Source organism: Typopeltis vanoorti, chromosome 1 (assembly GCF_054136105.1).
Source record: "Typopeltis vanoorti isolate ZY-2024b chromosome 1, IOZ_Tvanoo_1.0, whole genome shotgun sequence".
Classification (NCBI taxonomy): Eukaryota; Metazoa; Arthropoda; class Arachnida; order Uropygi; family Thelyphonidae; genus Typopeltis; species Typopeltis vanoorti.
This window is the reverse complement of record NC_143549.1, coordinates 135,901,405-135,914,298: the sequence shown is the minus strand read 5'-3', so window position 1 is coordinate 135,914,298 and position 12,894 is coordinate 135,901,405. Positions and strand designations below refer to the sequence as shown.

The following is a 12,894-nucleotide window of genomic DNA, read 5'->3' as shown; positions in this document are numbered from 1 at the left end:
ATTCCACTTTTTGAAATCAGTTGCACTTGAAGATGAACTGTAAATTTCAGAATAGATATATCCACCCCTATTCATTTAATTGAGATTCATATGATTAATGCGTTTCAGAGTTTGTTTTTTATGACACATGCTACTCAAAGAATTCAGTGGTATAACCACTGAAGCATCAGGCTAAACAGATTTGAAATATAAATGCCATAATATGTTTTTTGTTAAACAGAAAAGGCAATACTCTTTCAGCTAACTTTTTTATGTATTTTTTGAAATTGGTAGCAGGCAGGGCAGTTTCCATCTCTCATTCTAAGTAGCGTTTATAGTTCATACCTGTGTGTGAATTCTACATTCAGTTTTGCTGATCCAGGCAAAAAAGTGGTACTTGTCTGTGCTAGCAATCACCTAATTCTTGAATCAAATGAAAATATTCTTACAAAGATTTCTTTGAGTTGATAACAAAATCTAACTTATATGACCTTTTTCTCTGCAGCAAAAATACTATGTTTACTATGAGGCTATGTAGATACATATGTTTAAGTAATACCAGCTTCAGAATAAATAAATTTAAATGGTATATATTTAAAAATAATCAACATTTCAACAGACAATGTCCTTAAATGTCTGAAGGTGTTTTTAACTATCAATCATAAATATTGCTTTTTTCACTCAGCAAAAAATAATTTCAAAATTTCTTGAGCAACTCTTTAATATTGAAATTTCTATTGCAACCAGTCTCTAATAAGAATTGGTACTGTGTTAGTATTCTTTAAAAAAATTTCTAAATGCATCTTCACAATGAAGACATGACACAGCATGTAAGTAGATTTAATGAGCCATAAAATCAATATATATATCAATATATAATACAAAGGATAAATAGATACCCATTATAAAACTGATGAAAACCTTATAAAGTTATATATAAAGTCTGCATATGTTGATTATTTCATGAATTTAATAGGGAACTGAATTTATCTGGATATGCTGTTTTGTGACTTCCACTGCATCTTATGTTGAATACTGCACTCTTAAAATCTACTTACACTTAATGCAAATATGCCAAATCCAAAATTTAGGCCAAAGTGTGCACCTAGTCTTTGTCTATAAATGTTAACTTATTAGAGTATGCATCTTCTTGCATGTGTTCATTCCAATTTACACTTTATCAGACAAGATAAATTATTCATTATATGGGGAAAAGATTAAAAAATAAAGGAATTAGCAGTTTTCTTCAGCAGACTACTTGGCACATTTCCACCAATTCCATAATTTTTTAATAGTATCAGACTAGCAAAACAACCTCTGCAGTTCTGTAGAGCTTTCTTTTTTTTTTTTGTTATTAAAATTTGCAGCTTCATAATTTGCATTTGGACAGTACACATGGGCTCATTCCTGAGGTCATAATTATTCAAGTTTGCTGACAAAGCAATAACAAATGTGCTAGGATAGATTAAAATCAAAGATGATGTTGCAGAAAACTAAGAAGGGCAGTTTCATAATGTTCACTTGCATCTAAGTGGCGAAGGCTATGACGTTCAGTTGGATAAATCTGTAAGAAAGGAAAAAAATATATTGTAAACATCTGTGATTATACATAATGCAATAAAGTTAAGATATGTATTGAATTTATTTTTAGATAACAAACAGTAGATGTATGTGCAAAGACAAATTCTAAAGGCCTGGTTAATTAATGGTTAACATACTTGCTCCCCAACCAAAGTGGATTTAAAGCTTGCCATGGACATGGATGTTTGCGAATGTCTGGTGAAAAATGAATTATGTCGTGCAATGTGAGACCACTGCCCCACTTACTAGAGGTGTGAAGTGGCTTGAGAGTAGGGTTGGATTTAAGGTTGTTGTGATGCCCTAAGTTATAACTTTTAAGAGACAACTCGTACTGTGAGGTCCTAAGAAGTTGTAGCTTGTCTAGCTTAAGTGTGTATCTGGCCATGCTTGAAAGAGTTCCACAATTGGTCCCTAGAGCAGGGTTTCAGGATTATATGATAATCCTGAAATCCTGCTCTTTATATATATATATATATATATATATATATATATATATATTCAATATTCAAAAGCCAACTACCATTATAATTGCCAATTCCCATTACAATATGACTATACTGACATATGGCTGTGAAACACGGACACTGAATGCAAAGGAAATTCAAAAATTAAGAACAACACAATTTAGTATAGAAAGAAGTATGCTTGGTATCACAAGATTGGATCACAAAAGGAATACATGGATAAGAAATCAAACCAAAGTCTTTGACATCATGGGAAGAGTGAAACATCTGAAGTGGCAATGGACTGGCATATTGCTCGAAGACAAGATCAACGATGGACAAAAGTACTGGATTGGATTCCACGAGCGGAAAAATGCCCACGATGGCGACCTAAATCATGATGGATTAATGATATCATCAGATTTGCAAGAGTGTCATAGAAAAGGAGAGCCATGGACAGACAGTTTTGGAGTAATCTTGGAAAGACCTTCATCCAGAAGTGGATCAACAATGGCTGATAATGATATATATATATACAGGGTGTTCGGGATAAATTTGACATATTTATAATTAATTATATTTTTCCGTAAGTTACATGTATTAACACACACTTCTCTTCATTTAAAAGTTTGGACCCTTCTTCATTCACATACAAGATGTCAGAAAGGATGGATAGCTGGAACCCACCTGAATCATGGAAGAGAATAACTTGTATCATGATGATTCGTGCCCGCCATCAAAATAAGGATATTACGACTGCTGCCCAATGCTCCCTGAATACAGTAAAAACAATCAGGCATGAACTAGAGACTTGCAATGGTGACTACGAGGATGTAGCAAGAAGAAAGATCCCTAGCAGACGATCTGATTGCGTTCGTACAGCAGAATTCCTCGCAAATCTGCAGGAACAGGTGTTGAAGAACCCTGGCATTGGAATTCGGGCTTTGTTCGTGGAGTTGCTAACTGTAGTCAAGCCCTGGATAACAAGGGTAGCCAATGGTAGGCCGTATGTATGGCAGCAGGATTCGGCCCCTTGCCACACCTCTGGGAAAAGTCAAAAATGGTTGTCTGAAAATTTCTACGACTTCACCAGTCCAAATGTTTGGCCTCCAAACTCCCCAGACCTTAACCCCATGGATTATTTTGTATGGGGCGCAGTTGAAAAAGACACCAATCGCACTTCCAGTAATACAAAAGCCCAGTTAATGGATAAAATTAAAACAGTTTTTGCGGCCCTTCCCAGGGAGACTGTAGCATCAGCTTGTTCGAGGTTCCGAAGCAGAATTGAAGCTGTGATCGATGCTAATGGTGGTTATTTTGAGTAAATCTTGTTGATAGTATTGTAATTAACTATGCCTGTAATGTTTTTTTGTCAATTCATTAAATTTAATAGATACAAAGAAGATTTTCTTTTTCCTTACGAAACTGTCAAATTTATCCCGAACACCCTGTATGTGTATAAAACTAGTGTGGGCAGCTAGGTGTTACTTTTGCAATTAGTTATTTTTGTAATGTACTACAGGTTTACAATCTTATTTGCGTAGGAGACAAAATATGTTACATACAGCTATGGATGTTTTACCAATTCAGAGCAATGTTCTAAAAGTAGCTAGGCAATGATAAAAATGATAAACTCCAGTGGTTGGTTATGCAAATATTATAGTTATTCAGTCAAAACATCTGATTATAAATCCAATATTTTTATTAATAAATATCTATATATAAATGTGAGCAGAATTTCTATACTGAATTATATCATGCAATAGAATGTACGAAAATCAACCATTTCGGTTTAAGAGCAATTCACACTATATATAATTACACCCTTAGTTGAAAGGCAAGTTCATGATTGATCACCAGAATCTAACTCTCAGTTTTTAAGAAATTAAAAAGCTGCTCTGCCAGTATTTTTTTCCCCCCCCCACCAGGTGGCAAAAAAAAAACATTTATAATGAACATTATCTCATTTGGTGAGGGAAAAGAAATATAAGAGATTCACATTAGCTCATTTTTTGTTTTTGTATTTAACATCTTCATAAAGAGATGCCAGATGTAAATTTTTGCTTTGTTGTGCTTAGAAAACAGATCATTTTCTTCAAACAGAGCAATACAAAGGTCTTGATCTCAAAGATTTTTTTAAATACAATCAATCACCAAGCCAAGTTTTATGATTCAGCCTATATCAATTCTCATACGAGGGTGGACTGAAAAGTTCTCGGCCTAACAATGAAAACATGAATTTATAATTTCAAAATTATTTTTATTTTTCAACATAATCTCCCTTAAGACTAATACATTTATTCCAGCTATGCTCCAGCACTATTATCCTGTCCCTGTAGTGGTTCTCAGTGAAGTCTACAAAATACCTCTCTACAGCTGCAATCACCTCTTGAGTTGAAGAAAAACGCTGACCACTGAGGAAGTGTTTTAGTTTTGGGAAGAGATAAAAGTCAGAGGGAGACAAATCTGGGTAATAGGGTGGATGTTCCAACAATTCATAGCACAGATCCCTTAATATTCCCATTTCCAAAACACCTTTGTGGGCAGGTGCATTGTCCTGATGAAAGATGATTTTTTTTCTTCGGCAAACCGGGTCTTTTCTCACAAATTTTTTCGTCTAGTCTGGTTAAAAGATCGGAACAATATTCCCCAGTTATTGTTTTACCCTTTTCAAGATAATTAATAAACAAAATGCCTTTAGCATCCCCAAAACACAGATGCCATGATCTTTTCTGCTGATGAAACCAACTTTGTCTTCTTTGGTGCTGAACAACTGGCTTCTGTCTGCGGTTTTGACTACTGTTTGGATTCTGGTGTGTAATGGTGAATCGTCTCATCCATAGTAATAAATCAACGCAGAATTTCAGTTTTATTCTTGTTAAAACGCTCCAAGCACTGTTCAGAGATTTTCCTATGAGTGCATTTTTGATTTGCTGTGAGCAAGCGGGCACCCATCTTGCACAAAGCTTTTTCATTTGCAATTCTACATGCAAAATATATCCTACACACACACACGTTCTTTTGAAATGCCTATAGTCTCAGCAATTTCACGCACTTTGACTCGCCGGTCATCCAATACCATATTGTGAACTTGACCAATGATTTCTGGTGCTGTTACACTTTTTGGACTTCCTTCACGTGGATCATCTTCAAGGCTGGTATGGCCAAGTTTAAACTCGGCAGCCCATTTCTTAATTGTCAAAAACGAAGGAGAAGAGTGCCCATAAACTTTTATGAACTTCGAATGAATTTCTTTTGGTTAACAACCTTCTTTTACAAAGAATTTTATAACCACACGATACTCAATTTTATCAATTTCAAGGGATAACCTAACCTAACCAGACAACACTTTTGCTTCAGACAGCTGTATAAAACAAACTACTTGATAGAATGACTTGCAATTTCACATGGATGCTTATGACAGATGTACCAACTTGGAAAAAAAAAAAAAAAAAATCTCTTTCCAATAGTGCTGCCATCTATGGTCGAGTACTTTTCAGACCGCCCCCATAAGTTGGTAGATATTTATTAAATATAAATCACAATGTAAAGTAAGGCAAAACAAAATATTTCTGCACACAGGGTGTAATTAAACAAACCCAGTTTTCTTCTTAAAGCATCCTGTATGTTTTAACATATTTGTGACATAAGTGTTTGATCATCATCATATAAACTAATTCCTGATATGTACCTTCCAGGAATATATAAGATTTACAACGATAGAAATATATTCTTAAGTATTACCAGCTTTCTATTAATAACTTTCTTCCAAATTAATTTCTTATTTGCCAAGTGTCTAATATAGTCACATCTAACATTTTAGTCTTCTAAGCCAGAGTTCTTTAACCTTTTTACACCTGCAGACCAAGGAAAATAGGAGAAATATTTCGTGGACCGGCTAGCGGCTAAGACAAAAACATAAACCAATGTAGATAGTACTTTTATTAAATCCAATGTTATGAAATTACAATTTTTAGGTAGTGCGACATCTGCTTCTGCTTAGAGGTTAGAAAATTTGATATATATGGCTGGAGCGTTGTTTCTGAGAGACAAAGAAATTTTTGGCGGACTGCCAGGAAATTTCTGTGGACCGGTGCTGGTCTGCAGACCACAGGTTGAAGAACAAGGTTCTAAGCCACTTGTAATCAAATCTACATAGATCCCAATCAACCTCTAGATCTTTATTCCTTTCAACCTGAGACAAACCTAAATACCAGTTTTGCTAACCTTTCATCTCCAGTTCTGATTGAGTGACTATACCATCTCAGAATAGCTCTGCTCATACATTTCTGAATGCTAAAAATGTTGAGTTCCTTTCTAATATATCCATTTTTCATATGGATTGTACCTAATTTTTCTCAGAATTCTCATATCTCATAATATTCTGTGGTTAAATGTTCTTTTTCTAACCCAGTTCCAGATCCTAAGTTAAAACTGTTTTGAACATTGACTTGTATATCAATAGTTTAGTGTTTTGACTAATTATTTTCTCTCTTCTTTCATAAATATTTCCTCAACTGGCTCTCCAGCATATTCTGTTATCAAATTTGATTTGCTATCTACACTAAATATTGCGTGTAAATAGCTGAAACACTTCACTTGTTCTAAACGCTCTTCATTTAGGATGTATATGATATTTTCCATGTTCTTGCCTATTTTCAGAGTTTACGCATATTTTTACCAAATCTGTTACACTAGTTATTTAATTTAGTTAAGGAATCCTGAAAACTCATACTGGATTTATTTACAAGTACAACATAATCTATAAAATGTAAGGAATTGTGATTAAATGTGGATGCTTTGCACAATATCCCATTTACCCCATATAACCATACCATTTTGAACAGCTTGGTATCTTATCCAATGTAATTCCCCCCTTTTTTTTTATAGATGGTACCATGAGAACTCTACTACAATCATTTGAAGTTTTAGTCGGAGGTAATTCTACAGTAGATACACTTCATAATTTGGAAAACTGGTCATAAAATCAAATTCCAGGCGACTGGAAATAAAACTGAATACGAGAATAACAGTAAAATTCCCTTAGTGAGTATTACAGGTAATATTTATGCAAGCATACTCAAGAAGTGACTAAGAAAAATTATGGAGGATAAACTTGGAGACGAGTTAGGTTAATGCCAAATATAGTTATCAGGATTTTCATTATAAAATTGAGAAATCATGAGAAACAAGAATCATTATTTAAGTTTGTAGATCTGGAAAAGAAATGTGATAAGGTGCCAAGAGAAAAGCTGTAGCATACACTACAATTATATGCACCACAGCTTACTAACAATGCATAATGTCCCATAAATGGGACATTATGCATTGTTAGTAAGCTGTGAGCTGTTAAAATTGAAGGGGATACAAAAAGATGCGTTGTTGTAAAATCAGGTGTAAGAAAGAGGTGCATATCTTCAATGTTATTCATCATGTATTTATGATTAGGTGCTGGCCAAAAATCATGTTAAGGTTTAATGGTTCCAATACTTTGTCTTTATCACAAAGATGTCATTTGGAATATAACATGAGAATTGTGATGATACACACAAACAACACAAAAGAGCTGCATTCACTTCTTCAAGCAAATCTGTTTAATTCTTTCTCTGTGCTGTTTTCACTCCATTAAACCTTAACTTGAGCTTCAACCAGTACTTTAGCCTAAATAAATGACTGATAATTCTTCATGGAGAAAGCACTGCTGTTTTCCTTTGCATGCTACATAAAGTGAAAACACTGTTCATCCAGAGAACTTTATATTGCCTAGCCTTCGTAAAACTATGTAAGGATACTAGAATTATACCTAGTTGTGTAAAGTTAAAAAATCAAATTTCACTTAAATAAATGAATCTACAGATGCACTAGCTTTGAATTACTACAAGAACAGAATCCACCAATAGTGGAAGCCTAGCCAAAACAAACACAGTCATTAGATTTCTTCAAACAGAACTCATTTCTATTCTCAACCAAGAATTTTTGAACATCCTGATATTTCTGATAATCTCAAATTTTTTTCTAAAAATAAGAACAAAAACATCAAGAAATATAACAACTTCTGCAATTCAATTTCTTAGTCACATATTCATCTTTTCAAAGTTGCCCTCAACTTTTTCCTCCAAAAACTGCTTTGATGCCTCAAATCCTGATGTTAGACCTAATATTGCATACAATGTATACAGAATAGTGTCTATAAATTACCTCCAGATTCTGCTAACAACTAAAACATCAGACTTTGATGTAGTTAATATCCTTATGCAAGCTTTATCACATAAAGGAAATTCCTCTAAGGCCGACTTCCACTGCTTTATAAATTATGCAAAGACAAGAACATAATGAGAATTGCGAGTATATAAGGGTTATGCCACTGTGGGTCTCATTACCAGAGCATACAACTATAAAATTAACATCTGCTCAGAGACCTTCAATACATACCAACTTTTACATTAGGACTCCATTAATTTTTAGAAGAAAACATTAAAAGGACCTTAAAAATATTATATCATAGGCCTCGAAATTTAATTAAAAAAAAAAAAAGTCGAACCTTTTAGCGCCCCCCCTCCCCCCCTCAGGATATACAGACTATCTCAAAATTCCCCAAACCCAATAACCCTCCATCTGACAGCTGGATGCTGCTGACTACCTAACCTTTAAAGTAGCTAATTCAGTTACTCCTCTAACTGCCATGTTTCATCTTATAAAAAAAAAAAAAAAATCCACACCTTCAAATCTTTAATCTAAAATTTAGTTTTAAGTAGCACCAATATCATGGTTTTAACATTACTTCTTACAAATATTCCCCTTTTCTGACACTGACATTTACCCCCAACCCCAGACATTACTAACTTTTTTCAATGGTGATAATCCATGCTGGCTATTTCACTTTGAAGGACACCATATATAAACAGATGTATATATATAGCCAACATAGATAACATGTTATGTATAAACAGAAACTTTTTAAAAATATTTAGTAAAACAAAGCAGTATCTAGGTTAAGATACACTGATGATGTATCACCATTTAGCCATATGGCTCAGAGACATTAGACCTGTTCTTTCTCCACCTCAACAGCTCTATAAAAATAAATAAAGTAATAATAATAATAATATGTTTTTAGACATACCTAATTACTCATTCCTCTAATGGTACTCTTTCCTTCTTGGTTTATAGAAAACTTACCGACATCAATTCAATCACAAACTTTTCCAACATTCACCCCCCTCACAATATGGTATAATAAAAGCTCCAGTTAACAAATCCACCAAATTCTGTTCCAACCAGACCTATCACAGACGAACTGTCCTGTATTTGTCACAATCTTCCTATTCATTGACTACAATGACAATAAAATTAATAGTTTGCTTTTGTCCCCCTGCATCTCTCAACAATATACAGGATAACACTATTTCATACATCTGGAGACACACTTAAAAAATAGCCAGACTTGAAAGAAATACAATCTCTGTAATGCTTTCAAACTCTATGTGAAGCAAGACGCGTTTCACCTAAAGATCCATTTCCTCCCCTCTCAGTCCCAGATCTATACAATGGTCCTTGTTCTTGTAACTTGTCCTATTATTAGCAAACTAGAAGAACACCCATCTACAATAATGCAAGACATAATCCACACATCAATTATGGTCACTTGGATGTAGATGAATATGCGTTGGCTTCTTGCACAAAATCAAATGGAAAAGACTTACTATTATGCTTCATTACTGTAAATACAAAGAGGAAAGATTTAGTCTAATTACTGTCCCCCCCATTAACAATTCCCATGTTGAATTCCCAGCTATGTCTCTGTAACAGAGAAAATATTGAAACCATTATGCCAGTGTTTAATTATTTTTTTGTGCTATTTTCACACATTAAACCTCAACATGAACTGTTATACATAATCTGTATAGATCACATTACCAAAAAAAGTGCATACCTGATATCAAAATCAGAAATATTAAACAGTTCTCTGCTTAAACGTAGATGATGTGACATACATAAATGAATTTAAATTCATATTTCTAGATCTCTAAACAATAACCAATAACAAATTTGATAATGAAAATTATTATTATTACTACCAGAGACACATCGAAGGAATTCACATATCACCCATACCAGCTGTCATATCTAGCATTCATTCATGCTACATCTTCATCTCCAAAGGCAATTCATTCAAATGAAGTACTCTGTTCTATGAGAGAAAAATCTAGCTCTCACTCTTTTATTGACTATATTCATTCTCAACTTCCATAAATGCCCTTTCATCCTCAATCCACCCTCCATAAAATTAAAGATTCACTCTACTAGTATATATTTCTTTCAGGTATTTCTCTATCATATCACTCTTTTTTCCCAGTGTCTACAGTCCACAAATTCTCAATCTGTCTTCATAATCTACATAACACAGTCTCAATATCACCTTTAACACTTTCCTTTACACATTGTCTACTGTATCTGCATCATCACAATGAGACGTATTTGCCATCTTTGCTATATGACCCTTGAACTTCAACTTCTTATCTAAAAATACAAGATTAATAACCTGATCAGTTTCTTCTCGCATGATCCCACCAATATAATATGACACTGAACACCTCATTATACCAAAGGGGTGCTTAAGGGTCAAAGCTGTATAACTGAGAGGAGACCTCCACATAGCCTTTAAAGGAATGTGGAGAACTGACCAGGGCTTCTGACCTAATGTCCAATCCTCACCTTCGCATGGTGCACCCTGTTAGGTATCTACCTGGATACTGAACGAAATAGGATGGGCTGGCAATATGGAATTTAGCCGACCAAATTGTATTCTTATTGGCTTAAACCACAATATTAAATGATGGTACAACATGATAGAATTTCATGCCGACTGGGGGCGTCGCCCAGTTAAACAAGGCTCCCCCCCCATTGTTTTCGCCAGGGAACCAGGGCGAACAGCGAAAAGTCAGCTACTGGAACAAATCCTAAAACCCACTCCAACTCAACATCACCAGAGTTCAAGATCAGTACTATCAACATAAGAAGCCTGAATAGCAAAGAAATGGAGCTAGCTGAGGAATTGGAAAAGTACCAGATCGACATAATATGGGTGACTGAAACAAAAAAGGCAAAACCTGGTGAGCTCTTTCTGAGCAATAAATACAAAATGTTATATTCAGGTAATGACAATCAAGGAAAAGAAGTAGTAGCCATAGTATTCAACACTAAATACAAGGCCAATCTTCTTGAATGGCAGGCAATTTCAAGTAGAGTGATGTGGGCAAATATTAGAATGGGGAACTGGACAATGAGACTTCTTTGTGCCTATGGTTCCACAGAAGGTTCTCCTAAGGTAGAAGTGGAGGAATTTTTTGAGGCTTTAGAAAAAGCAACTGACACAAAGAAAAAGGAAAAGTTGGTCCTTGTTGGGGATCTAAATAGCAGAGTAGGAAATGATTGTGAGACATACAAAAATATTTTGGGAAAATTTGGAGAAAAGAAGCAAAGCTAATAATAATGGCAAATACTTGTTGGATTTTTGCTCAGGACATGGACTGGTCATTACTAACACCACGTTACAACATAAAAACGTGCACAAATTCACATCGAGAGAAGAGGCAAAGAATAAGAAAAGTCTCACTGACTATATTATTGTTGATAGTGATGTTTTCTCTATGGTGCAGGACACTAAAGTGTACAGAGGATTTGAAATTGGAAGTGATCGCCATTTAGTCTTAAGCAGGATAAAATTGAATTTCATATTGAAAAGAATAACATGTAAGAAAGTTTTAAAAAGAATAAAAGTTGAGCAGCTCTCAGATGTGAACTGTGGACTAAAATATACAAACATTATTCAAGAAAAAATGAAAGAGGTTGAAAACAGGAATCAAACCTTGGAGATTCAGTGGCAAGCTCTGAAGAAAACATCGATTCATTCTGCCAGAGAGGCATGTGGTGAGGTTGTCTGCAAGGATAGAAAAATCAGAACTCCCTGGTGGACACAGGAAGTTAAAGAAGCAGTGAAGGAAAAGAAGAAAGCATATCAAAATATCCTGGCAAATAAGTCAGTTTGTGCTCTTAGAGAATACAGAGACAAATGTAAGAAAGCTAGACACTGTGTAAAACTAGCTAAACAAAAGTCATGGGAAGACTTTGGTAAGAACATAGAAAATAAATATCAAGAAGGTGGCAAGATATTCTAAAGGTTGTTGAAGAAGCTCAGAAATGGAGGAAAGAGTGCTGTAAAAGGAATTAGAGATGATATGAAAACTGGAGAAAAAGATATCCTTGAAGTATGGAGTAATTTCTTCGAAAAATTGCTAAATGAAACTAGCAGTGATGAAAAACTGATCAGGCATGCAATCAGGAATACACATGCATGCTTGAAGTAGAAAAAGCCATCAAAAGTCTGAAATATGGAAAGGCAGCTGGAGTAGATGATATTAGACCAGAAATGCTCAAGTATGGAGGTATAAAAGTTTTACAGTGGCTACACTGCATAGTTCAGAGGGCCTGGACAGAAGGACGAATTCCAGATGATTGGAGTAGAGCTCTCATAGTACCCATATATAAAAAGGGAAATAAAACTGATTGTGAGAATTACAGAGGTATTTCTCTACTGAGTGTTCCTGGTAAGATTTATGCCAGTATACTTCAGAAACGGTTGAGAAGAATTGTGGAAAAAAAGCTGGGTGAAGAACAAGCTGGATTCAGGCCAAATAGAGGCTGTCAGGATCAGATCTTCACTTTACGACAAATAGTTGAGAAATCATGGGAATATAACAAAGATCTGTATTTAAGTTTTGTCGATTTGGAAAAGGCATATGACAAGGTGCCAAGAGAGAGAAGCTATTCAATACGCTACAGTTATATGGTGTCAATGGGGCATTATATCAAGCAATGCTTAGTCTTTATT

General features: G+C 34.7%; 1 protein-coding gene across 1 annotated transcript in view; it reads right to left on the bottom strand.

Moving 5' to 3' along the window:
• Window positions 1-783: 783 nt before the first annotated feature.
• LOC150110456 (dipeptidyl peptidase 9) overlaps window positions 784-12,894 on the bottom strand; it is a 441,463-nt gene continuing 429,352 nt past the window's right edge. Inside the window, exon 20 of the mRNA XM_090393952.1 lies at window positions 784-1,543. Within this exon, the coding sequence (XP_090250078.1) occupies window positions 1,451-1,543 (93 nt within the window). The 3' untranslated portion in view covers window positions 784-1,450. The remainder of the gene's footprint in view (window positions 1,544-12,894) is intronic.